The following is a 26,775-nucleotide window of genomic DNA, read 5'->3' on the forward strand; positions in this document are numbered from 1 at the left end:
ACCGATTCAGTTCTCAATCATAGTCAAGATTCGCCTGGAAAGCCCGCCCGCCTCCGCTTATTAGCTGAAGGAGCAGAGTGATGTTTATATAAACCAATGGGACAATTTTGGGGAACTAGGTAGTGTCAAGTGACAAGACAGTCTCTGAGAATTGATACTGGATATCATTGGCCACGTTTACTGACTGGCGGGTCTTTCTGCCAATAAAATTGGCGACATTTTTTTGCAATCTGGGAACTTTCCAGGAAAGGCGGGGCCAACGTAGCTTTTTCCGAAACACCGCACCCCCCCCTTTGACAACTCGCTTCCTACCGCTATTGGCTCTTGCACAAAAGCGACAGTTTTTGTATCCAATGAGTCCGCGAGAAGGTCCCCGGGAGGCAGGCTCACTCAGCTGTGGGCTCGTGCCTCGCTCTCATTGGCTTACGTACACGAATGACAGCACTACCGGCCAATCGGGGGAGGCGCCAGGACCTGGGGCTCGGCCCCCGGGCCCGGGCGGGAGGTCGCTCCGGTCGGGTGTAGTCAGAGAACCGGATGAGGCGGCGACCGTGAGGCCGAGCCGGGAGCGGACGTCGCGCCGAGGCTCGGGCAGGCGGGGAGCAACGGCCGCGGACGCCGCGGGGCCGCGTCGTTGAGGGCCGGGTGCGGGCTGAGAGCGCGGGGCGCTCAGGCCGGGATCGCCGGCGCCATGGGCAACCGCGGGATGGAAGAGTTGATCCCGCTGGTGAACAAGCTGCAGGACGCCTTCAGCTCCATCGGCCAGAGCTGCCACCTGGACCTGCCGCAGATCGCCGTGGTGGGCGGCCAGAGCGCCGGAAAGAGCTCGGTGCTCGAGAACTTCGTGGGCCGGTGAGCGGGAGCTGCGGCCACGGCCGGCGGGCGGCGGCCTGCGGTGGAGGGCGGACCGGGAATGGCGCGCCCTGCGCCGCCGGCGTAGCTGCGGCGCCTGCGTGCCCTCGACGGGACAGGGACAGGGAGGCGGGCTCTGTGGGACGCCTTGAGCGAAGGGCTCCTAGCTGGGCTAGGGAGCCGGCCTGGGCTCTCCGGGCGTCTCACGGGCTGGGGGGCGTGGGCCAGGAGGTGCGCACCTGCTTTAGTGGGTGGACGTCACCCTCTCGCTGCTTGGCGTCAGGGGTAGGACCCCCTTCCCTGTATGTGTGTCCAAAAACCTGCCACCTACATGTCTGTTGGGCCTACCCCTGGGGTCTGGTTGGTTGGTCGTGTTTCTGCAGCACCTCCTCCCGTCTGGTCGTCTGTCTTTAGGGTTCCCTGCCACTACCGTTTGACTGTCCATCTGTCCAGTCCTGCGGTGCAGCCCCCTGATGTCTGGACAGCTGTTCAGTGTGACCAGTGCTGTCTGGCCGCCCATCCGTGCCCCTTTCACTTAACACTTAGCCATCCTTCTCTTGAGTTGCCTCATCTGACCTCTGCTGTCTGACTGATTGGCTGGACCCAAGTGGACCCTGTTGTCTGGCTTTCTTCCGCTGACTTTTCAGCTTGGTCCCTGGCAATTGGGGGGGGGGGAGTTTGAGGGGTACGCTCTTCCAAGTGCATCCTTATGTCTGTTTGTCCAGATATTTGTCCTCCACTTAGTCTGCCTAAGAGTGCCTTCGCAGCCCCTAACTGTTTAGCCCCATTTCAATGGGGGCTAGAGGACTTGGAGAGAAGAGGGCTGGAGGATCTGTTGGGAGCTCCTCACTCCTGTTGGATCAGTTGGACGTAGGGGAACTTTCTCCAGGATTCTCTCCAAGAGCCTAGAACACAGGGGCTCCCATGCTAAAGCCTGCAAATTGGGGTCCCTCCTTGGAGTCTGGGAAGGGACTTCTTGTCTGGTCAGGCCTCAGTGGCAAGAAATGGGTTACAGGTTTTCCTGGGTAACCCTGAGAAGCTTCAGTTTCCCCATCTGTCCAGTGGGCTTCACTCTGGGCTGTTTCCAGGATTCAGGAAGCAAAGGGATAAGAATGGGTGCTGTGGCCATAGAAGATGCTTAGTTCTCCCCTCTCCCTTTGCTTGTGTTCTTCTGCCTCCCTTCTCCATTCTGGGAAGTATTCTGTTTGTGACTAGCTACAACTACAACTATCATGTTGTTAACCAGTGCCATGGGGTAATGTTGATGTAGCAGGCTCTGGTCTGAGTTCTTGGTTCATCATCTGGAATCCCACGATGAGTGAGTGAGGTGGAGGTTCTGTTATCCCCACCTTAGAGTTCAGCGGGGAGACTCAGAAAGGTTTTGCTGTTTGCCCAGCACCACCAGCTAGCTGCTTGGTGGGGCCCAACTGAGCACCCAGCTCCACCCCTGCCTTCCCAGAAGTCTGGGGTTTTGATCATAGCAGCATGAATTTCCTTGTTTGCTGTTTTGTCTCTGGCAAGTTGCCTTCTGTCCAATGTGGCGGAAAGGTGTGGACTTGGGGTCAGCCAGGTCCCTGGCCTGAACCTTGGGCTGGGGTGTGGGCCCCTCTGTGTGGCCATTTTCCTGCCTACCCAGGCTTCTGATGGGTTTCAGCAAAGCTCTGTGACCTTGTGTTGGTGATTTGACTTCTCTGAGCCTTTGTGTCTTTCCTGAAAATGGGGTGATAAAGCCTTAGGAAGACTGCCGCAAGGGCACAGTGTGTTGAAAATGCTGACTTAGCACAGAGTAGGTCTGTGGTGAGGGACTGTTATTCATGAGGCTGGTTCTTCTCAGAACTACAGTGAAAGCTAATCAAAATTAAATGCTCTCAAGTCACATGCAGGACTCCATTTAAGTGTACAAAGGTAGCACTGTTACAACCCACATTTCATAGAGCAGGAAACTGAGGCTCAGTTGAGCAGTCTTGTCCAAGGCCATTCAGTGAAGAATTGGGGCTCTGGGTTGGGGACCCCCAAGTCTCACCTCCCGACCTTTCCTCAGTCTCTCTGTTCCTTGCTTTCTCTCCTGCCTATCCTGGAATATGTGACCTACAGCTATGACTCCAGTGGCAATCTTCTCCCAGAAGCCTTCAGTGCAGACTTGGGTCCTTAAAAACTTTAATTCAGGGCCAGAGAACCAAAGATATATAAAGGCCTTCCTTCCGTTATGGGATGCTCAAATAGAGTTAACTTCTTTTTATTTCTGGAATGTGGGCAAGGCCTCTTTGCTGCGCTAAGGGGATGGCAGGCGGGCCACACCTTGAATCTCACAACTTTTCATGAATTTGGCCAAAAAGCAGCATGTCCATGTACAATGGACATCCAGCTGCTCTTAAGGAACAAACGAGAGCACGTCAAGGACTTGTGCCCAGGGTCACCTCAGGCTTCTCTCTTTCATTGCCTCTTCCTCATGGATTTTCTAAGACTCCGGCTCGGGTAGGAATGGCCCAGTTAGCTCAGTCCTGTATCAGGAATTGCAGATCAGGGGCCACAGGGAACCAAGAGCTGCTTGCTGTGTCTTTTGTTTCAATTGTTTGACATTGGAAGAAGAAAAAAAAACACGACTTTTTTTTTTTAATTTTTTTTTTAAAGATTTATTTATTTATTTATACATACAAGCACTGGGTACAGTCAGAAGCGCGGGAGGGTGAGAGAATTCACCAGAGCCAGAGCGGGGAGCAGAGCAGGCAGAAGGACCGAAGTACACTGCTGAGGGGAGCAGCGGGCGGCAGGAGAGTTCTGCGCGCCATGTGGGACCCTCCTCCGGTGGCCGGGGAGCAGCCGGGGATCGAACCAGCGCTGCAGAGTCTGCCGGCAGCTTTGCAACCCAGCGCTCAACCGCTGCGCCACCGGGGAGGCCCATAAACACGACTTTTTTTTAATAAACTGCCAACATTTGATAATTACATCGATATCCAGATTTCTGCAGTGCCAGCAAATAAATACTCAAAGATCTTTAGAGTTTAGTGATGTTTTGCCCAGCTCTAGGCCCAAGGCCTGGCTCCATCATGTTTGGACTCATAACTTTAGCTGAATAGACTTAGGTTCCTTTCTGTAAAATGGGGGTGATGACTAGATCCTCTAAGGGGTCTGAGTGAGTTAATGTGTGTCAAGCGTGTGGACCCTGTAGCCATGGCCATTGTTGTTATAATCACTACATTCTGACCTCCTTGGACCCGTGTTTTATTTGGCACCAACTGTTTGGATCTCAAGCAGCAATCTATATCCCATCAGACTAAGCATGGCCACTTCAGCTGCCACAATCCCCTCTTCTCCCTAGAGCTCTCCCAGGCCCAGTTCACATTTGTCTGAACCCTCCTGCCCCAGAAACTATTGAGTTGAAGACCCCCCTGCTTGTCTGCATCAGCAGACAGACCTTTGGCCCTAAGGAGAGGGAATCATGTGGCTCTGATGACCTTGTCATTTATCTGGCAAGAGGGAGGGACTTGGAAAGTTGTTCTTTGGGAGAAAGCGGAAGGAAGCTGAGGTTGAGGCCTCCAGTTTGGAGTCCCCAAGGCCCAGACTTGATTCTTTGAGCCTTTCCTCCCTGGTCCTCAGTTCTCCAACTAGGAAACAGGCCTGTTAACTGTATCTACTCTTAGGCCTCTTTCAGGCAGCCTTGTTGGGTGTGTTTCATCTCTTAGAGAAGATAAGTGACTGATGTCCCTCCTTGAGGGATGAGTAAGGATTAAATGAACCCATTTAGATTCTTGGAGGAATGACTAGCACCAAAAAGGCTAATACTCAATGAGTTTTTCATTTGTTCTATGAAAAAAAATTTTTTTTAAAGATTTATTTATGCATACAAGAACTGGGGTGTAAGCCAGAAGTGCTGAGGGTGACAGGATTCACCAGAGAGAGTGGGGAGCAGAACAGGTGGGTCTACTGAAGTACACTGCTGAGGGTAGCAGTGGGTGAGGCAGGAGAGGTCTGCTGCGCCATGTGGGTTGCTCCCTGGCCTGCCAGGGATCGAACTCGTGCTACAGTGGCTGGCGATAACTTGATAGCGCTGTCTTTAACCTCTGCGCCACTAGGGAGGCCCTGAAAATATTTTCTGAGCATGTTCACTGTGTGTGTGGCCGGGGTCCGGGGCACAGGTACACAGACACAGACCTGAGCAAGAAACCAAACCCCTGCCCCAGAGGAACTGGCCCTCCCAGGGAGTGGAGGGTGGGGGTAGATAAGAAAGAAATACTTTTGGAGGTTGATAATTCTTATGGGTAAAGAGCTGGGTTAAGGAGAGAGTGCAGTGGTGTGGGAGGGTGGTTTTATTTTTATTTATGCATACAAGAACTGGGGTACAGGCCAGAGGTGCAGGGGGTGAGAGGATTCACCAGAGACAGAGCGGGGAACAGAACAGGCAGATTGAAGGAAATACAATGCTGAGGGGAGCAGTGGGTGAGTCAGGAGAGGTCTGCTGTACCATGTGGGTTGCTCCTTGGCCAGGGATCGAACTCGTGCTGCCATGGCTGCAGATAGCTTCATAGGTTGCGTCTTAACCCCTTGTGCCACCAGCGAGGCCCCAGGAGGGTGGTTTTATTTTATTTTATTTTTTTTTAAGATTTATTTATTTATACATACATACATACATACACACATACACACATACATACAAGCACTGGGTACTGTCAGAATTGCGGGAGGGTGAGAGAATTCACCAGAGCCAGAGCGGGGAGCAGAGCAGACAGAAGGACCGAAGTACATTGCTGAGGGAAGCAGCGGGCAGCAGGAGAGGTCTGCGCGCATGTGGGACCCTCCTCCGGTGGCCGGGGAGCAGTCGGGGATCGAACTGGCACTGCCAAGGTCGCGGGCAGCTTCACAACCCAGCGCTCAACCGCTGCGCCACCGGGGAGGCCCAGGAGGGTGGTTTTAAATAGGGTGCTTACAGGTGCCTTGATGGGAGAACTACAGAGACGATACATGAGGGCAGAAAACAAATGCTGTCCAGAAATGAACACCAATGTAAGGAGAAAAACCCCAAATCCTTTGTTATAGTATATGAATAAATATTGACAAGTAAGTACATAGGGTGCTTAGGGAAGGCCTCCTAGGGGAGGTGACAATGAGAGTAGAGATTTTAATTCTATGAGGTGCAGATCTGTTGGACGAACATTCCAGGCTATGGGAAGAGCCAGTGCAAAGGCCCTGAGGTAGAAGTGTGCCTGGACCAGGATAGTGGGGGGTAGGGGTGGATGGGGGGAGATGAGGTTCAGGAGCTATCAGGTGGGGTGGGGTGCATCTCCAGCTAGCCTTGGGGGCCAGGTAAGGCTCTGAACCAAGAGAAGGCTGCTGGTGGTTCTGTCACTATTTTTTTTTTTAAATTAAGGATGTATTTATTTCTGCATACAAGAACTGGGTGCAGGCCAGAGGTACGGAGGTGGGTGGTGAGAGGATTCCCCAGAGACAGAGTGGGAGTAGAATAGGCGGATCTACTGAAATACACTGCTGAAGGGAGCAGTGGGCAAGACAGGAGAGGTCTGCCGCATCATGTGGGTAGATCCCTGCCTGGGAATCGAACTCTTGCTGCAGTGGCTGCCAGTAGCTTCATAGTGCAGAGACAATACCTTGTGCCACCAGGGAGGCCCCATCACTATTTTTCTGAGCCTGACTGCTGGCTCTCACCTTCACCTCATTTATCTCATTGAGCAGCCCCCCAGTACATGTGGATCCAGAAGCAGCCATGGGAGGCAGGGCAGGACAACTCTGCTGTCCCCAGCTGCATTTCCATTTGGTTTTGGGGGTGTGTCCTTCCAGGGATACATGACTGTGTCACACACCCACTACCTGGCACACAGTGGGCACATTGAATGACCTTTGGCTTGTGTGCCTGTCAGACTGAGGGACATGTGGTATGTTCTTTGGGTTGGTTTGTCCCCAAACAGGTGTTTGGAGCCACTTGGAAATGACTTACTCTTTCCACTATCCTTCCTTTTGGACAAAACCGAAGAGCTTTGCCTGTGTGGTTGAGAGTACTCCAGCCAGCCATACAGGAATGGTCTAGGGGTGCTGCTGCACATCGGCAAAATGACTTCACTTCTCTGGGCTCAGTTTTTTCATCTTGAAAATGGGGTTCTTAGTGTTCCTTCCATCCAGACAGGTCTGTGGGGATCAAATGAGCTAATTCCCTGAAACATTAGGCTGGTCTGAGTTTTGCAGTAGCTCTGGGTCAGAGCTCTGGTCACCAGTTGCTAACTCCTTCTTCTTTTAAGAAAATAAATTTGTGATTACTTTGTAAATATAAGTAACACTTCATTTTAGCATAAATACTAATTGAGAGTTGCCGGTGCTTTAATTCTGCGGCTACTGTGGAACCAGGTCTTCAAGTGCTAGTGGGAGCTTGTTTCTGGTTCATTTTCATGTGTCCAGACAACTGACCCCGAAACAGCTACTCGGAAAGATCTAGACGAGGATTCAGCCATCCAGAAACTGTTGTCAGATCTGTTAGGCCCCAAGCCAAATGGAAGGTGAGGCCCCATTTTATATAAAACCGTTGTATCTGTAATAAGATCCCAGAAAGATGTGTGCCCCTGGCCCTCAGGTGGGGTCTTCTTCCATGTGATTCTTGCCTTGTTTTTGCTTGTTTGGGAATCATGTTTATAATCAGGAGGTCAGGTTTCTCCAAAGTCAGTTCTGGGTTGCTTTTTTTTTTCTTCTCAGATTTGTTCAATGATAATGACCTTCACTAGGTCCACGGATTGCAATTCCCTGGTAACACGCTGAGTTGTTTCTAGGTGACGGCAGAAGATGGCCCCATGGACACTGATAGATTTAGAATTTTTAGAGGAAGGCTCCTTCCTCCTGAGAGGAAGGAGTGGAATGGAACCCTGTGTCTCTCCACAAGTCTGCATTTGGCTCAGAGCCCACATCTGCCAAGTTTTTGACCAATTTGAATGAAAATGCTGAAATTAGAGGCCTCTCAACTGCAGGGGAAAATGGGAACACCAGCTAACCCTTAATTTACTGGGGTTGCCAAACGCATGCGGTAATTAGGCCCTTATTGTGTTAAAGCTTTGGAAAAATACAAGCCAATAATGAGATATTTATAGGGCATTAGCTACGATCAGAATAAAAGGGAAAAATTGCCTTGCCTCCAAAGCAGGATAGCACTGCAGAGAAAAGACTCTTGCTTCTGGGGGCATTTGGTTTCCTGTTAGTACTGGTCCCTGCTGAGACCTGGGTTTTTTTCCCTTTAGAGTCACACTCAGCTTGACCTGGGAACCGGGTGGTCCTTTCAGTCTCATCTGCTGTTGGAGGGTTAAGAGCTGATGTTTGTGGTAAATCACCTTGAGCTGAGCCCTGCGGACTTAAGTCTAAAATCTAACCATGTGGTCCCAGCAGCCCTGGGTGAGGGAGGCAGGTGTTGCTTGTAGCATCCCTCCTTTACTGGTGGGGAAACTGAGGGTGGGGGCTGAAGGTGTGCACTGGCTAGACATCTCCAAAACCAGGCTCCTGGTCCAGTGGGGTTGGGAAAGTGTAGTCATAGCTCTCAGGAGTGGGTGAATAGTGGGATGGCCTTTGAGATCCTTTGAAGTTGTTAGCTGTATGTCTAATTGCAGTCCTTAAGTAGCACTTACTGTGTGCAGGGTTAGGGATCCAATGGGGATGACATGGACAGAAATCAGGTGAACAGTTAAATAAGGTGGAGAAGTGCAATGAAAAGTGGTGGGGGGAGTGAAAGAGTTGCTTGGAGGGCACTGTTTCAGATTGGGGAGTTGGTACAGGTGCCCCAACTTGCAAGGTAACCACCTCCAAAAGATCCCAAAGAAGAACATCCAGGCAGAGAAAAGGGCAGGAACTGGGGACCCCTACATACTCTGGCCGGCGGGGTACAAGCTGCAGATATTGGAAGAAAATGGAGGCAGAGGTGAGACCCCGCAGGCATGTAAGGGTCAGGAAACTGCTATCAGGTGCCAGCTCTTCCTAAATTGCAGTTACACCCGCAGAACTCTGGAGATCGTGTGTTTGTAAAAAGGGAAACCATAATGGGTGAGGAGCACACCAGTTACCCTGTCCCTTCCTCTCAGCTTCACCAGTTTGGGGTACATCCTGCCAGGACCCCGTGTGCTTACGTACATATGCACACTGGTAACACATACCAGTACAGCGCTGGTAATAGGTTGGCTCTTTTTTGGTATGTCTGCCTTTCAGAACCGGCTTTACTATTCTTACCATTTACAACTTGTTTTGTAACCATTTGACTTTTTTTTTTTTTTTAAAGATTTATTTATTTGGGCCACCCCTGTGTCACGCGGGTTGAGCGCTGCCCTGCGGAAGCTGCCCGCAGGCTCTGTAGCGCTGTTTGATTTCCCACCAGCCAGGGAGAAACCCACATGGCACAGCAGACCTCTCCTGCCTCGCCCGCTGCTCTCCTCAGCAGTGTCTTCAGTCCGTCTGCCTGTTCTGCTCCCCGCTCTGTCTCTGGTGAATCCTCTCACCCCCCCACACCTCTGGTCACCATCATCCCCTCTGGGATCTTGGCACAGATTCCTCACCCGCTTTAAGATCATGCTTGATCACCATTACCAATGAGGAAATTAAGGCTTGCACAAGAATGCTGGGGTTTTAAGTGGCCTGACTGGAACCCAGAACCCTCGGCCTTTGTGGGAGGCCTCCCCGCTCCTTAGCCAACTGGCTGAAATTTGGATTAGCACTCTCTTCCAGGCTTCATCACATTTTTTTTTTTAAGATTTGTTTATTCATACAAGAACTGGGGTACAGGCCAGAGGTGTGGGGGATGAGAGGATTCACCAGAGACAGAGCGGGGAACAGAACAGGCAGATTGACTGAAGTGCATTGCTAAGGGGAGCAGTGGGTAAGTCAGGAGAGGTCGGCTGCGCCATGTGGGTAGCTCCCTGGCCGGGGATGGAACTTGTGCTGCAGTGGCTGCAAATAGCTACATAGGTTGTGTCTTAACCCCTTGCACCACCAGGGATGCCCTCATCACATTTTTTAACTTTCCTTTTCTCCAGGCCTGGCTTCACAGGATCTGGTTTCTAATTGTCTTGTACTGTGTGTGCCTCAAAAGTTTCTAGAAGGTGTTAGAACAGGTGTTGATGGGGGCCTTGTGTTGGGTGGATAGGATGTTGTAAACAAACTCCACAAATAGGCTTTACGGACCCCACCCCCACTCCAGACCAAAGCGATCCAAGACACCAAGGACTACAAATGCCATAATGTCATCACCACTGAAGGGAGGATTGCCGGGGACTGGGGATGGAGTTAGGCTGCCAGGTTTGGCGTCTAACCAGATGTGCCATTGGGGTTCCAGATCAGTGGAACTGGTAGGACACTTTCACCAATTTATTATCTCTCTCTCTCCCTGAGTTATTCATGTCTTCATTTCCCCTTTTTGTAAATAAATCCTTTATTACCCTTTTTGTGTGTGCCTGTGGTTGAGTCTCATAAGTCCCTTGCAAGCACGCAGGTTAAGACCCACAGTTACGCGAACCCATTTCACATTGGGGTTGCCCTGTAACACTTGTATCCATCGGGGTGTCTGGTGTCATCTCAGCTGCCATTTGCCCTCAGTGGCGATTGGGTGTGACTCTGGTCCTCGTGCACTATGTGGATTTCCACGTCTTTGATGCCCTTGTGTGACCAGGCACTGAGTGCTGTCTGAATGTCATCTTGGGCTGGCCCCATTTTCCAGGTGAGGCAGCTGAAGGATGGGGGTGGGGCAGGCAGCTGGGCCCACTGAGTCCCTGTACTTCCCCACTCAGGAAGTACAGGCCCACTCAACCCTGTACTACTTGTTCACTCAGGTTGTATTTTCTCTGATGGAGAATGATGCCACCATAGCAAGTGGCAGAGAGTGGGTTGAAATGGGCATTTTGCCATGAGTGAGGCCTTAGGGTCCTTGTCCACACATCCATATGAGAAGTAGGCAAAGCCACATCCCCATGAGAAGTGGGCAGAGGCATGTGAAAGATGGTGACCCTGACTAGGAGCCTCAGGGTGAAAGTGGTGGTCAGGGGAGGCCTCTTGGAGAAGGTGGTGGATCTTCCTATTGAGGCAATAAGGACTGGGCAGGAACTGGTGAGAAGCAGGCAGGTGACTACTGCACTCATTGTACCCTTGTACATAGCTCTCCCAGCTGTGATCCCAGCTCATGGCTCATGTCCTGTTAGCAATAGTACTCACTCTTTTCCTTTTCAGGCCACGTAGTACTCCATAGCACAAAGACACCTTTGTTTTTTTCTCTTCTCAACCTTGTTATATATCAGCCTATCATCTACCAGGTGATAGATGTTGAGGCTGTTTCTGATCATCCAGTCATAGGATTTGCATGTACAGTTGGGAGGGCCTCATAGAATGTAGGAAGGAAGGACATGGAAGGGCACGGAATGTGCTGCCCTTAACCTCCCCACCACACTTCACTGGGCTTGAATGAGTGGGTTTGGAAGTGGTCCTCTCTGATGCCTCCACATCCCACATCAGTATGTCCTCACCATGTCCTCACCCCTCCTTATCGCCTGTACAGCCACCAAACCTGGACCAGTGCCATCACCTCTGCCTTCACTCCTTGCAGCATCCCCGGGGTCCCTCCTGTGCCCACAACCCTTCATAGCTCCCATCTACCTGGTATAAAAGCCCAGATCTTCATGGCCCTGGTCACCTCCTGCCCTCACTTCTCCGCACTTTTCCCTTTGCTCATCCCTCTAATTACATGGCCACAGAAAACCCCCAGGCACACTGCCATCTGGGTCTTTTTCTTCCTCTGCCTTTATCTCTCTTTGGCCATACTTCTTCACCTCCTTCACAGATCTTCATCAGATCTGTGTTCACACCTCACCTCACCTCTCTGAGAGGCTGACCCTGACCTGCCTTGACTCACACAGGGCCCCTTGTGCTCTGAGATGGCCTGCCTTGATGTGTTTTGCATTACTGGCACCTTAAATTATTTTGCATTGTTTGTTTTCATCTCCCTCCTACCCCCCGAGAATGGCAGGTTGTCGGGGCAGGGATTTTTGTCCATGTGTTCCTCGCTGTCCTGGAACACAGGAGAAGTACACATACTTGTTGAGCGGCTGTACCTAGAAAGTAAAATTGGACTGATTTCACTGCATAGACTTTCAGACTCTGGAAGACCACCCTGGGGGGTGTGGGACTGTGAATCAAGGGGGTGACATGGAAAGGGGTTTAGGGGATACTGGGGTGGGGGTGGGCAGAAGCAAGCGTATCTTGACAGGGAGGGCTGCTATTGCTCCATTGAAACAAAGAATAATAATGGTCTAAGACTCTGAGGCTGGCCGGATGTGGGTGTCTTTCTAGTCTGGCTTTCCTGACTGTGAGATGGACTCTCTGGGCTGTGGTGATTGTGGCCCTGCACAGCTACTAGTGGGGTGCCCCTCTATTCTTGCTTCCTGCCTAGGAGCCCAGCAAACTCATAACAGGGGCCCAACTTTGAAGGCAGTTTCCCTTCCCCCATGGCTGGTCAGGTTCCTCCTTGGACCAGAGCAGAACCAGCAGAAGGAAGCCGCCAGGGGTCTTCCCTCCTCAGCTCTGACAGCCCAGCTCCCCGTACCACACCCCTCCCCAGACCACTGAACCCCTCCTCCTGGGGGAATGATTCCTGTCATGTACCATAGCTCAGAGAAGCACTGCTGTTTGTAACAGGAGACTTTGGCCAAACTTGAACTTGCTTTGATTGTCAACCTGTGAGGCTGTGGACAAGTGACCAGCAGAGCTGTTCAGAGCCCCAGGGATACCCCCACGCCCAGACAAGGAGGCGCCCTCTAGACTCTGCCCCATGACACATTTTCCCAGTGATAAGATTCTTTTGTGGCTGGCAGGCTGGCAGGCAAGTGGAGCAGGCAGGAACAGTCCCAGCTGGGGTTATACCCACTGCCTGGTGATACACCCTGGCACAGCCAATCCAGCCTAGGAGGAAACCCCCTTGGTGGGTTGAGGACACAGCCCCTTCTGTCTCAGGCCACAGGGCCTCTGTGTCTATGTTGATGGCCAGGGCCCCTCTAATGAGCCATAGTTTTCCTCACCAAGGAATCCCTAGCTGGCCCTGAGACTGGGGAACCAATGGCTTTGAGGCTTAGCTCTTCAGAAGTTGTTCTTTTTCACCTGGTGTGGTGATGGAGTGCCAGGGAGCTATAAATCAAGATCAGGGGCCTGTGACTGGAGGCCATGAACCCAACTCAGCTTGAGGCAGTCTTCCTGTGGTTTGGGTTGGCATGTCTTGTCTTGCAACAGTGAGTTCTCATCTGGGTAGAAACTGCTCTGCTTCCGTGGCACCTGTGATGGCATCACCTGATGACACTGTCTGGCACAGGTCACTGGAGAGCTCAGAGCAGACCACTTTCTGGGGTAGAAGGCCGCACCTAGGAGGCATTCCCAGTACTAGGTAGAATGTTACACACTTGTTTTGATTTTTTTTTCAACTTCTTTGCAATTACAAGAATTATTTGACTGTTTATTCATGGTTTAAAAAAAAGCAAAACAACTCCTTTAGAATGAGCACAGAGTAAGACAGGTTTCTGTTGCCCTTTGGGAACCACCTCTCTTTGTGGCTTTTGCCAGATATGTCTTTTATATTTACTTCTTCGTGAATGTCCCCGTGCCCCCAGTGTCGTGTCCATTTTGTTAGTCTGAAGTCTTGCCAGAATGTGACACCACTTGCCAGTTCCTGCTATTTTGCTCTTGAGGGATTTTGCCTTTGTTTTGTTGTAATTGAACTTTTAGTTCACCTTTAGAAATAAGCTTTAAATTCACAGAGAAGTTGCATGGATAGTACCAAGAGCTTCCATGAACCCTCCCGTTAGTGTTAATCATCTCCCATGCCATGGCCCATCTCTCACAGCTAAGAAATTAATTCTATTATTATTATTATTATTATTATTATTATTATTATCAGCATCATCATCAACAAAAGCCAGACTTTATTCAGATTTCCCAAATTTATCCTATTATTTCCTATTTCTGGCCCAGGCCCCCATCTTGGATTCTACTTTGCATTTAGTCATCCCATCTCCTTCATCCCCAGTGGTGTGTAACAGGGCATCGTTTTTTCCTGATGTTGGTTATTTCTAGAATATCCTTCAATTTGGGCTTGTCTGGAATTTTTTCATGATTAGACTTTGGTTTGGGGACGATCATGGAAGTGAGGTGGCCTTCTCTCTTTCCATCTCATCAGGGGTCCATGATATCAACAAGGCCTATCACACTGATGGTGATTGGCCTTGAGCTCTTGGTTTAGGTGGTGCCTGCCAGGCTTCCCCACTGCAGAGTTAACTTTTCTCCTTTTCATAGACTAACTTTTAGGAGCATCCAGAGTGTTTTTTACTATAGTTGTTTTAGGTAATACGTTTGACATGGCAGTACATTGAAAACTAGCATAAAGGGTAGAGACAAGCCCTGCCTCTGGTCTGCCTGCTCCCTCTAGCTGGTACCCCCATGTTAAACCACCCTTCCTAGTCTCTTGTGTGACCCCCTCGTTGATCAGTGCAAATGAAAGCAAGTACAAAAGTGTTTATTCACCCTCTCCCCCACAGCTTTACACCCTGTTCTGAGTAGTGAGATCTTTGGGAATCAGCACATGGAGAGCTTGCTCCTCGTTTTTTCCCCCCCTCCAGGTATAATTAATTTATTAATTTATTTACTTATGCATATAAGAACTGGGGTGTAGGCCAGAGGTGCATGGGGTGGGAGGATTCACCAGAGACAGAGAAGGGAACAAGAACAGGCGGATCTACTGAAATACACTGCTGAGGGGAGCAGTGGGTAAGACAGGAGAGGTCTGCTGTGCCATGTGGGTCACCTCCCTGGCCAGGGATTGGAACTCATGTAGTGTCTGGCGATAAAGCTTGATAGCTCTGAGACTTTAACCCCTGCGCCATCATAGGGGCTCCCCTCCAGGTATAATTTACATATAGTAAACACCTTGACAAAGGCAGAGCTGGCAACCTCCTGCTGTCGCCACACAGAACAACACTTCCTTCAGCTCCAGAAAACCAGGAGCTGTGCCCTTTTGTAGCCACCCCTTCCCCACCCTACTCTGGCACCTCCTGGTGGGCTCAGCACCCTATGGTTTTATTTTTTCTAGAATTCATACAGACTCATGCAGTCTTTTAAGTCTGGCTAGTTTCACTCAGCATATGCATTTGAGAGTCATCCAAGATGTGTGCGGTAGTACAATCTTCTTTATTGCTAAAGAGTATTTCATGGTGTGGCTGGGCTGTGGTCTATTGAACCACTCGCCCACGAAGGACTGTGGATGGTCTCTAGGTTCTGGTGACTCGGTAATGTTGATAGAAACTTTTATCCGCAGATTTCTGTCTGGCTTATAAATATGATCTGTACTGAGTTAATTTTTGTATGACTCATGAGTTATAGATTGAGGTTTAGACCTTTGGTTTTACATGTGACTGTCCAGTTATTCCAGTTTTATTTATTGAAAACACTGTCCTTTCTCCCGAGTTGCCTTTGTCAGAAACCATTTGGCCGTGTCTTCATTGGATTCTTTTGTGGTTCTGTTCAGTAACATTGATGTGTGGGTCTGTCCTTTAGCTAAAAAGTCTAGAAATGAGGCTAGGTGAGTCCTCTCTTCCTTTTTCTTCTTTATTTATTTATTAAAGATTTATTTATTTATTTATACAAGCACTGGGTACAGTCAGAAGCGCGGGAGGGTGAGAAAATTCACCAGAACCAGAGCGGGGAGCACAGCAGGCAGAAGGACCGAGGTACACTGCTGAGGGGAGCAGCAGGGGGCAGGAGAGGTCTGTGCGCCATGTGGGACCCTCCTCCGGTGGCCGGGGATTGAACCGGTGCTGCAGAGGCTGCGGGCAGCTTCGCAACCCAGCGCTCAACCGCTGTGCCACCAGGGAGGCCCTCTTCCTTTTTCAAAATTGCTTTTGCTAATCGAGTTCCTTTGCCTTTACATTATAAATTTTAGAATCAACTTGTTGATTTCTGCAAAACTGATCTTTGTGTATCAGGATAGAGTAAGCTTTCTTTTTAGTTTTTTTTTTTTAAAGATTTATTTGTTTATGCATACAAGAGCTGGGGTACAGGCCAGAGGTGTGGTGGGTGAGAGGATTCACCTGAGACAGGGTGGGGAACAGAACAGGCAGACTGACCAAAGTACACTGCTGAGGGGGAGCAGCGGGTGAGTCAGGAGTGGTCTGTTGTGCCATGTGGGTTGCTCCCTGGCTGGCCAGGAATCGAACTCATGCCGCAGTGGCTGCAGATTTCTTCATAGGTTGCGTCTTAACCCTTGCACCACCAGGGAGACCCAGTTTGTTTGTTTTTTAAAGATTTGTTTATTTTATTCATATTAGAAATGGGGTGTAGGTCAGAGGTGCAGGGGCGGGGGAGGATTCATCAGAGACAGAGTGGGAACAGAACAGGCAGATTGAAATGCACTGCGGAGGGGAGTAGTGGGGGAGACAGACGGGAGCTGCTGAGCCTTGTGGGTTAGCTTCCTGGCCAAGGATTGAACTCTGACGGTCTAGTTGGCCCTTCGCAGTGGTGGCACTGAGACTTAACACCTAGGCCACCAGGGAGGCCCTGTTTTTAGTTTTTAATGCTGTGTTTTTCCACCCAGGATCACTGCTCACCTGGACTAGTGTAGTTGCTCCTCCTTGTTTTTGTACTCTCTGACCTTCTGACCTGCTCCTCCTCCCAACCTTTCATAAAAAACTCACTCAGTGTAAAAGTTAAAGTCCTCACTATCCCTTGGAAGGTACCTGCGTGATCTCCTTATTGCTTCTCTCCCCTCATCTCCTCTTGTTTCTCTTACTTGATCAATTCCAGCCACAGGGTCCCTCACCACCAGTCCTTAAACGTATCACACAGAGTCCCACCTCAGGGCCTTTGCATGTGCTGTTTCCTCTGCTTGGAAAGCTTTTTCTCTCAGGTAACCCCGTGGCTCATTTATCACCTCCATCAGGCCTCCTTTCAAATGTCTCCTCCTCAAGAAACTTTTCCTGGCCACTCTGCTAAATCATCCATCCTGTGACTCCTCCTTGTCCTGCCTACCTTTACTTGGAAGTTCTTGTCACTCCCTGTCATTGTCCTATTTGTATTTGGTTTATTGTCCATCTCCACCCAGTAGAAGGTGAGTACCCTGATGGTAGGACCTTGCTCTTGGGTGTGTCACCCTTTGCACCGTGCCTGCTATATATTAGATGCTCAAGAAACCCATCTTTCTGTCCATGTAGACTCATCCACCTGTGTTAGAGTCACTAAGCAGGACTCACCCACCAAAGATAGCTGAGCCTTTTCTGTGTAAGCTCCCACTAGGCTACAACTTGGCAGTGTGCAAACAGATCTGTTCACTGCTAGAAGTTAGGCCAGGTAGGGGAGCATACGTTAGACATACCAAAGAAGTAGAAGATCAGCTAAGATCAGAATCACCAAGGGGACACAGGCTCAGAGAGCGGGATTAGGACCGTTCTCATTAAAGACCGGACCCTTGCTGGAAAGATTTGTGTGGGTTACAGTGGTTTTTTTTCTGAAAAATGACTGATAGACCTGTTTTCTTGTTGGCTTGTGGGTTGTTCCTGTGCTTGCCTTTCTTTTCTTGTTTTAAGATTTATTTATTTATGTATGCATAGAAGAGCTGGGGTATAGGCCAGAGGTGCAGGAGGTTAGAGGATTCACCAGCGACAGAGTGGGGAGCAGAACAGGCTGATCTACTGAAATACACTGCTTAGGGGGGCAGTGGGTGAGACAGGAGATCAGGGATCAAACTCAGGCCACAGTGGTGATAGTCTGATAGCGCTGAGACTTAACCCCTACTCCACCAGGGAGGCCCTGCTTTCTTTCTTTTAAATGACGTCTTTACTGAAAAATCACAAGCCAAAAATTCCTTTTAAAGTGGTTTTTAATATATTCACAGAGTTATGCAAGGATCACCACTATTTAGTTTCAGAGCATTTTCATGTCCTGAAAGGAAACTCTACCCTTTATATTGTCAGTCCCCAGCCCAGCTCTTTTTTTTTTTTTTTTTAAGATTTATTTATTTATGCATAGAAGAACTGGAGTGTAGACCAGAGGTGTGGGGGGTTGAGAGGATTCACCAGAGACAGTGGAAAGCAGAACAGGCAGATATACTGAAATACACTGCTAAAGGGAGCAGCGGGAGAGACAAGAGAGGTCTGCTGTGTCATATGTGAGTCAGCTCCCTGGCAGGGGATCAAACTTAGGCTATAGAGGTGATAGCACTGAGACTTAACCCCTAGGCCACTAGGGAAGTCCCCTTGCTTTCATTTCTGATTTAAATAATTTCAATCTGCCTTTTTTATCCTCTTGGTTAATGTTGATAGAGTGTTGAAGATTTTGTTAATTTTTTCCAAAGAATTAACTTTGTTTTTATTGAGTTTTCTCCATTTTTCTATTATCATTTTATTTTATTTATTTCCTATCTAATCTTTCTAATTGACTTCTTTCTTTTTGGGTTTAGTTTGCTCTTCTTTTAGATTCTTAAATAGATTAATTCCTCATTTTAAGTCTTTCTTTTTTAATAGATTTTTACTAGACTTTATTGAAGCGTAATTGACGTACACATAAGGCTGCTGATCCATAGCATAAAGATAATCTTTATTTTTTAAATATACAGGTACTTACATCTATATTTTCCTCTGTGGCCTATTTTAGCTGTATATTATAAATTTTGGTGTGCCGTGTTTTCTTTTTCATTCATTTCAAAGTATTTTCCAATTTCCCTTGCTCATTCTTTTTGGTTCATTGGTTATTTAGGAGTGCATTGTTTAATTTATAAATGCTTATGAATTTCCCCAAATTTCCTTCTATTACTGATTTCTACCTTCATTCCATTGTGGTCAGAGGACATATTTTATATGATTGTAGTCCTTTTACATTGGTTGAGTCATGATTTATGGCCTATGCTGGAGAACATTCCATGTGCTATTGATAAGAATGTATGTTCTGCCATTGTTGGGCAGAGCATTCTATACATGTCTGTTTAGGTCTTACCGGTTTATGGTGGTGGTCCTGTTTTCTACTTCCTCACTGGTTCTTTGCTTAGTGTTCTGTTATTGAAAGTGGGGTATTAATGTCGCTAACTATCATTGTTGACTTGCCTGTTTTGCCTTTAGCTTGTGCTTTCTTTACGACTCTGTAGTATCCCTTTCAATGGCCTGGTCCCACTAAGTCCAGTCACTTTCATACATGATCTTTTAGGTGCTTGCTAGTTTTCCACTTCCTGACCACCTTGTGGGTCAACAGGTTTATGTCTGTGCTATGCCAAGGGCAGATTGCTGCAGTACGTTGCTGTGCTGGAGTAGAAACAAATTTTCAGCTTGCCAGATCTGCCAAGAAAAACTGTGCCTAGGAGGGCCTCCCTGGTGGCGCAGGGGGTTAAGCACCACACTGTGAAGCAATTCGCAGCCTCTGCACCACGAGTTCGATCCCCGGCTGGCCAGGGAGCAACCCACATGGTGCAGCAGACCTCTCCTGTCTCGCTCGCTGCTTCCCTCAGCAGTGTATTTCAGTCAGTCTGCCTGTTCTGTTCCCCACTCTGTTTCTGGTGAATCCTCTTACTTACCCCCTGTATCTCTGGCCTGTACCCCAGCTCTTGTATGCATAAATAAATAAATCTTTAAAAAAAAAAAAGAAAGAAAGAAAAGCTATGCCCAGGAGAAGGGTCTGTGGTGCCAAGAGTTAACATCCCTCTTTCTTTTTTTTTTTTTTAAAAGATTTATTTATTTATTTATTTATTTATTTATTTATTTATTTACCATTTATACAAGCACTGGGTACAGTCAGAAGCGCGGGAGGGTGAGAGAATTCACCAGAGCCAGAGCAGGGAGCAGAGCAGCAGGAGAGGTCTGCATGCCAAATGGGACCCTCCTCCGGTGGCCGGTAGCAGCTGGGGATCGAACCGGCGCTGCAGAGGCTGTGGGCAGCTTCGCAACCCAGCGCTCAACCGCTGCACCACCGGGGAGGCCCAACATCCCTCTTTCCTGCTGTCCCCTTGTGAACTGTCCTGTGGAGTAGGACCCTGTGTATGCTGGGCACTGGGCTTCATGTGCCTTTTAGTCCTGCCCATAACGTGATAGGGTGGGCACTGTTGTGATCCTGATCTTACAGGTGGAGAAACTGAAGTCCGGGGAAGGTGAAGTCCGTCATCCAGGTGATAAAGTGAGGCTGTGGCTGAGCTGTCTGGCTGTAGACTCTGCGCTCTCCACCACCACCACCTGCTCGCCATGTTGTCTCTGTGGGGAGCAAAGACTGGCTCTCCTGCCTCAGAGTTCAGGGGCTCCTTCCATTGTTTACACCCAAATGTGTGGAGTAGTGAATGGAAAAGTACCTGGCCGATGGGGGCAGGATTGGGTTGGTGCCTCATTGCTTGGGGGGAGGGACGCTATTAGCTTTGTGGCTTTGGTCTGGGCAATCTAAACTCTCTGTCCTTAGTTTCCCCATCTGAGAAACAAGGTTGGTGAGGGCCCCTGAGGACTGTATGTGGAGCTCAGTGCAATCAACCCCTGTGTGTCATATGGACCCTGGAGATACCAGCCACCCTTAACTGTTCACTCCTCAGCTGGCATTTACTCACCTGCTATGTACCAGACATAGCAGTGAACAAAGCAGATAAGAATCCTTGTCTTCATGCTGCCAACAATCTAGAGCCTAGGACTAGGATGCAGGAAGGAAGTATGGGGTGAGCCTAACCTTGGGGAAGTACTCAGAGGACACCATTGAACCAGTGATCAAAGGAAGCATAGTTGAAAGATGTGAGGGTGTCTGGTAGTGAGCAGCCTTGGTGGAGGAACTGGCAGGGAGGTAATGGGTGCTGATACAGGGCATTGTGGGTTGCAGGGAGGAAACTAAATTTTGTGCCAGCTCCTGAATTTTGGCTTCCAAAATTTTGTGCCAGAGCCATTGGTGGCTTTTAAACTTCAATGGGTGCAGTGATTTAACTCACAGTTTGAAAGTCTTTCCTTGGCTGCTAGCTGAGATCATATGGACAGGGGACAGATGGGGAAGTGCGACTACAACCTAGCAGACTCAGGCTTGAGGAGAGGTGGGGAGAAGAGGATGCATCCAGGTATGCTGCAGGCATCACTCAAGGGATTTGCTGAGAGACAGGAGATAGGGTTGGGAAAGAGAGACCTTGGGAACAGCATTAAGACCATCTAGTTCTGTGTGACACTGTACTGGGTCCATTTGGCAGTTCCTCTCCCCATCTCTCTGGGAAGGAGGGGCAAGGGAGATGGGTTTGCCCCCAGTGCTACTGCCCCTTTTCTGCTTGAAGGAACAAGGCTGTAAGGAAGATGGTTCTGGAGTATTGGAATAGGGTGGAGTGCTGCCAGCATAAATTTACCAACATATAGCCTGTGGGTTCATGTGGTGACACCTCCAGACTTGTCCTGACACAGACAGGAAATGTGCATACACATTAAAAAAAAATAATCAAAGGATACAATCTGTTCTGTCTTGCACTCTGCTTTCAGCACCACAGCCTGGATCCTTACCTGGATCAGGTACAAGGATTATTTAGCCAGTTCCCTGCTGATGGACATTTAGGTGGTTAATGGGTTTCACACTGGAAAGCCCACCACAGGGGGTAACCATCTTTGCAGATCCACTCAGGAGAATGAAAACATGGTGACTTGGGGGAGGAGGAAAGGGGGACATCTGAGATGAGTGCTGAGTGACTAGAGGGAGCCAGGATTGTAAAAGGCTCAGAGAAGCTGGTCATGCCTGGCAGGCAGGTAGCATGTGCAAGACCCTGAGACAGGAGTAGGTATGAACTCCTTGCTGTGCCCTGACCAGTAGTGGGGCTGGTAGAGGTAGGGGCTGAGGGCAGGGAGGTAACCAAGCTTAGGGCCTCAGGAGGCCATGGGAGGTCCTTTGGTTCAGAGGAAGGACGTGATCTGACTCGTATCGACTTTTACTTTGATTGTATGAGATTTTTTTTTTCTCTAAGATTTATTTTTATACAAGAACTGGGGTACAGGTCAGAGGTGCTGGGAGGATTCAGAGGTACTGGCCGGCCGGGAATCGAACCCATGCGCAGAGGAAGTGGATAGCTTCATAGTGCTGCAATCAACCTGCTGCGCCACCGAGGAGGCCCCAGTTTCTTTATTTTGAGCACCATGGCAAGAACTTTGTAAAACCTTCCAACTACTCTCCGAGGCAGATGGCTTTCACCCCACTTAACAGATGAGGAAATTGAGGCACAAATTGGTGATCTGATTGTTCCTGATTGTCCAGGGAGGAAGTGGCAGCACCTAGATTCCAGCTGAAGCCTGAGAGTCCAGAGTCAAGGCCACTAGTTGCCTTGGGCCACTTCCTACTTTTGCACTTGGCCTGGCTACCAGATGAGACCATGGAGCAGGTGATACTGTGGCTGAGTGCCAGGGCAGCTCTTGCTTTAGAAGCTGCAGGATTCCTGAGGAGGGAGGAATCTGCTGGGAATTTTGTGAAGGATGGTGCCCTGGAGTGATTGAAGACTAAAGAGGCGCCATCCTGCTCACCAGCCCCTCCCCTCCCCCCCACACACACCGTGAGCTTCAGTTTCCTTGTCTGTAAAATGGCAACTTTGGTCCCACCTGCCTTGTATCTAGCTCTGTGTTGGGAGGTGGGGAGAGACCCAAGAAAGTGCCAGGCAGGGGACCTTTGTAAGGCTAAAGCTCTAACAAGTGAATGGGTGGGTGGAGGGGACAAACCACAGCCATGTGAACTAATCAGTAACCTGGAAATGCCATTGATGAGTAGAACTGAGAATTGAGCAGGATGGTATATAATGGGGAACTACTTCATTGCTTTTTTAAAAAAATGTTTATTTATGCATATAAGAGCTGTAAGCCCACGGGCCACAAAGACCAGCAGTGGATACAGCAGGGACCTCCCTGGTGGTGCAAGGGGTTAAGATGCAACCTATGAAGCCGTCCACAGCCTCTGCAGCACGATTTTGATCCCCGACCAGGGAGCAACCCACATGGCGCAGCAGACCTCTCCTGACTCGCCCACTGCTCCTCTCAGCAGTATATTTCGGTAAATCTGCCTGTTCTGTTCCCCACTCTGTGTCTGGTGGATCTTCTTACTTCCCCACATCTCTGGCCTGTACCCCAGCTCTTGTATGCATAAATAAATAAAAATTAAAAATAATTAAAAAAAAAAGAGCTGTTAATGGGCCAGAGATGCGGGGGTAGGGGAGAGGTGAGAAGACTCACCAGAGTCAGAGTGGGGAACAGAACAGGCAGACTGACTGAAATACACTGCTGAGGGGTGCACTGGGCGAGACAGGAGAGATCTGCTTTGCCATGTGGGTTGCTCCCTGGCCGGCCGGGGATCGAACTCGTGCTACAGAGGCTGTGGATTGCTTCATAGTGCAGTGCTTAACCCCTTGTGCCACTAGGGAGGCCTGCTTCATTGCTTTTTTTGATTTATGCAAACGAACTGGAGTGTGGGCCAGAGGTACAGGAGGTGAGAGGATCTACCAGAGACAAAGTAGGGAGCAGAACAGGCAGATCCACTGAAATACCCTGCTGAGGGGAGCAGCGGGCAAGACAGGAGAGGTCTGCTGCTCCATGTGTGTCAGCTCCCTAGTAGGGGATCAAACTCATGCAGCAGTGGCTGGCGATAGCTAGGATAGCTTGATAGCGCTGAGACTTTAACTTTAACCCCTTGCACCACCAGGGAGACCCACTGCTTCATTTTGGGGGGAATGAAGTAGTAGGGAAAAGTCAGTTTGGGGCCTCCCCAGTGGCACAGCGGTTGAGCGCTGGGTTGCGAAGCTGCCTGCAGCTTCTGCAGCACTGGTTTGATCCCCGGCTGCTCCCCGGCCACCAGAGGAGGGTCCCACATGGCGCACAGGCCTCTCCTGCTGCCCGCTGCTCCCCTCAGCAGTGTACTTGGGTCCTTCTGCCTGCTCTGCTCCCTGCTCTGGCTCTGGTGAATTCTCTCACCCTCTTGCGCTTCTGACTGTACCCAGTGCTTGTATAAATAAATAAAAAATAAATAAATCTTAAAAAAAAAAAAAAGTCAGTTTGGCTGGGAGTTGCCAGTTCACCATGTAAATGCTTCAGGGAGAGGGTTCTGTGCGCACAGAGCAACAAAGGCCCTGAGGCAGAGCCTCTGCCTGTTATGTTTGGGGAATGTGGAAGAGGACACTGTGCCAGGAGCCAAGCGAGGGGGTGGGGGGGGGAGAGAGAGACAGAGACTCAGTAGCAGTGAGGGGGGAGGGGATGGGCAGAACAGGGATTTGTGACCACAGGAGGACATGGGTAGTGAGTGAAGTGGGAGGTCTCTAGACAGAGGGGAACAGACTCTGATTGAGTGTCCACAGGTGGCCTGTGACCACTCTGGGGTGAGCAGAGAGGGGTGAGGATGGGCAGTCTGCAAGGCAGCATCTACCCTGGCCCAAGCAAGTACTGATGGATCTGGCCAGTGACCTTTTTTTTTTTAGTTAAAATTTTTTTGGTGAGATTTATTTTTATACAAGAGATGGGGTACAGGCCAGAGGCGCAGGAGGGTGAAAGGATTCACCGGAGACAGAGCGGGGAGCAGAACAGGCAGACGACCAAAATACACTGCTGAGGGGAGCAGCGGGCGTGACAGGAGAGGTGTGGCACACCATGTGGGAATCTCCCTAGCCAGCCGGGAATCAAACTGGCACTGCAAAGGCTGCAGACAGCTTCACAGTGCTGCGCTCAACCCGCTGCGCCACCGAGGAGGAAGATTTATTTACTTATGCATACAAGAAGTGGGGTACAGGCCAGAGGTGTGGGTGTGAGAGGATTCACCAGAGACAGAGCGGGAATAGAACAGGTGGATTGACTGAAATATACTGCTGAGGGGAGCAGCGGGCGAGACAGAAGAGCTCTGCTGCGCCATGTAGGTCACCTCCCAGGGGATAGAACTCATGCAGTGGCTGTGGATAGCTTCACAGTGCTGACGCTTAACCCTTGCGCCACTAGGGAGGCCCCGCCAATGACCTTTGATATGGAATGAGAGATGAGATGATTCAGGCTCCATTTGGAAGTGGAGCCAGCAGCACTTGATGCCAGGTAGATTTGGGGGTGAGAAGTGGGGGAGCCCCAGCTCTGCAACCTAAGTCAGGGGATAACGACCCTAGGTGTATGACCCTAGGTGACCTCAAAGACTCAGTGGCACTTGTTTGGGGTCACTAAGTACTGGCCAGCTCCAAGTGACCAGTGGTCACTGTTGGACAGTGTCTTACTGGGTGCAGATGAAGCAGGGACCATGAGGTATGAAATGCTGAACGCTGAGGCTCTGGAGACCTGGGTGGGTGGAGGTGACTGGGTCTTCTTCAGTGATGTCCCACTCATGTTCCCATCCAGTCTCTGCTCCTTCCTTGCTGAGTAGTCTGAGCAAGCCATAAAACTTTGAGCCTTACCCATGTGTGAAATGGGGATACTGGCTCTGGCATTTTTCCTTTGGCTTTGCAAGGGGGCTTGCTGAACTGTTGCTCAAGATCCGGTTAGAACAGGGCAAGGCAGGTGGCCGGTGTTCCCTGTGCAGGCTCTAGTCAGAGCCTGAGAGAGTAAAACAGGTACCGCAAGGGCCCGGAAGATGGGGATCCTGCCCCACAAGGGGCTCTTCTTGTGCTTGGCATTGTGCTGAGGTCTGCCCGCTACCCCATGTGTGAGGATTTGGCATGAAGAAGGGATCCCAGTCCAGGGTACCTGCTGTAATATCTGCCACCAGGCTGCTCAGGTGAGGGATGGCCTAGGCTGTGGTCAAACTTCCAGCTGATTCATCTTCTGCTGGTTTTATCTCTTTGGTTTTCTCTCCTCTGAGAGGCCTCTGCCTTCCTACCCACCACCAACCTGGGGTTTCAGTCTCCATTGTTTCTGCAGATAGATATCCTTGCCCTTTTGGAGTCTGGAAATCAAAAGGTTCCTGGTGGGGCATGTACTCTGTCAAATGACAATAAACAAATAGCCTGGGCTTCTGATCCACCTCCTGCCAGGCCCTTCCCTTCCTGTCTGCTACCGCCTGCCCTAGAGCCCTCATCATCTTCTAAGGAGAGATGGCCCATTTTAGAGCTTGGAAACTGAGGTTCCAAGGGGGTGCAGTGACATATCAGATCATGAAGTCAGCTGGGTCCCTCAGAGTAGACAGGTGGTGTCCTCCCATCCCATAGATGGCCATGCCAGTGCCCAAAAGGGCAGAGACCTGCTCAGGGCCACATAGCTTGTGGGGCCAGAACAGGTTTTTGACTACAGAGAATCCTTGTTCCTCCTGTCCATTTAACAGGCATTTAATGAGCACCTGCTATATACCACGTACTGTTTTAGTTGCTGGAGATCCAGTGGTGAGCAGGCCAAGGTTGAAGAAGTCCCAGTCTGTCACAGAACTTGACCTCCAGTGGAGGTCATATTGGTAGGAGTGGGAAAGGGTGCCTTTAGGAGGGAGCAGGGTGATATACTCTATCTGCCTGAGGTACGTGGGCAGGGCTTGTGGGGCAGGGTTTCCTGGTAGAGGGAACAACTCCTACAGAGGCTTGGAGGCCAGAAATACAGGAAAGATCCCTAGAGGATGAAGGTACAGCATGGGATTCGGGGATGGGCAAGTAGAGGAACCCATTAAAGATGGGATTGGTCACATGGCCTATGCAGAAAAGAGACTTGGAGATACAGGTCTTTGTTTTAGAAAGACAACCACAGATGACTCAGGAGGAGGATGGATCAGGAGCTGAGGACCAGGCTGAAGCCTGTGGATTAGAAGCCAGGTGTGGAAATGATCAGGGTTAGCAGTTACTGAGCACTTCCTATCTTGTCAGGGAACAGAATAGACCCCAAGTCGTTCCCTGGGGAGTTGACATGGGGTGACAGGGAGACAAGTAGCAGATAAGTGACATACAGAATGTTAGTAGTTATGGGAAATAGTGGAGGGACTGGGGGTTGGACCTCTGGTGAGGGTAGGAGAAGTCTCTAGGGA

At 49.8% G+C, this 26,775-nt stretch overlaps 1 protein-coding gene across 14 annotated transcripts in view; it reads left to right on the top strand.

Annotated features, from left to right (window-relative positions):
* The first annotated feature begins 528 nt into the window (after positions 1-528).
* Positions 529-26,775, top strand: part of DNM2 (dynamin 2) — an 88,081-nt gene continuing 61,834 nt past the window's right edge. For 6 of the 14 annotated variants that reach the window (XM_037505801.2, XM_037505789.2, XM_037505792.2 and 3 more), the window contains exon 1: positions 636-852. In XM_037505801.2, the coding sequence (XP_037361698.1) occupies positions 692-852 (161 nt within the window). In that variant the 5' untranslated portion in view covers positions 636-691. Of the gene's footprint in view, positions 853-26,775 lie in introns of all 14 variants that reach the window. The other 8 variants (XM_037505793.2, XM_037505795.2, XM_037505798.2 and 5 more) reach the window with 4 other exon arrangements.

Source organism: Talpa occidentalis, unplaced genomic scaffold (genome assembly GCF_014898055.3).
Source record: "Talpa occidentalis isolate TD23 unplaced genomic scaffold, MPIMG_talOcc4v2.1 talOcc4.12, whole genome shotgun sequence".
Classification (NCBI taxonomy): Eukaryota; Metazoa; Chordata; class Mammalia; order Eulipotyphla; family Talpidae; genus Talpa; species Talpa occidentalis.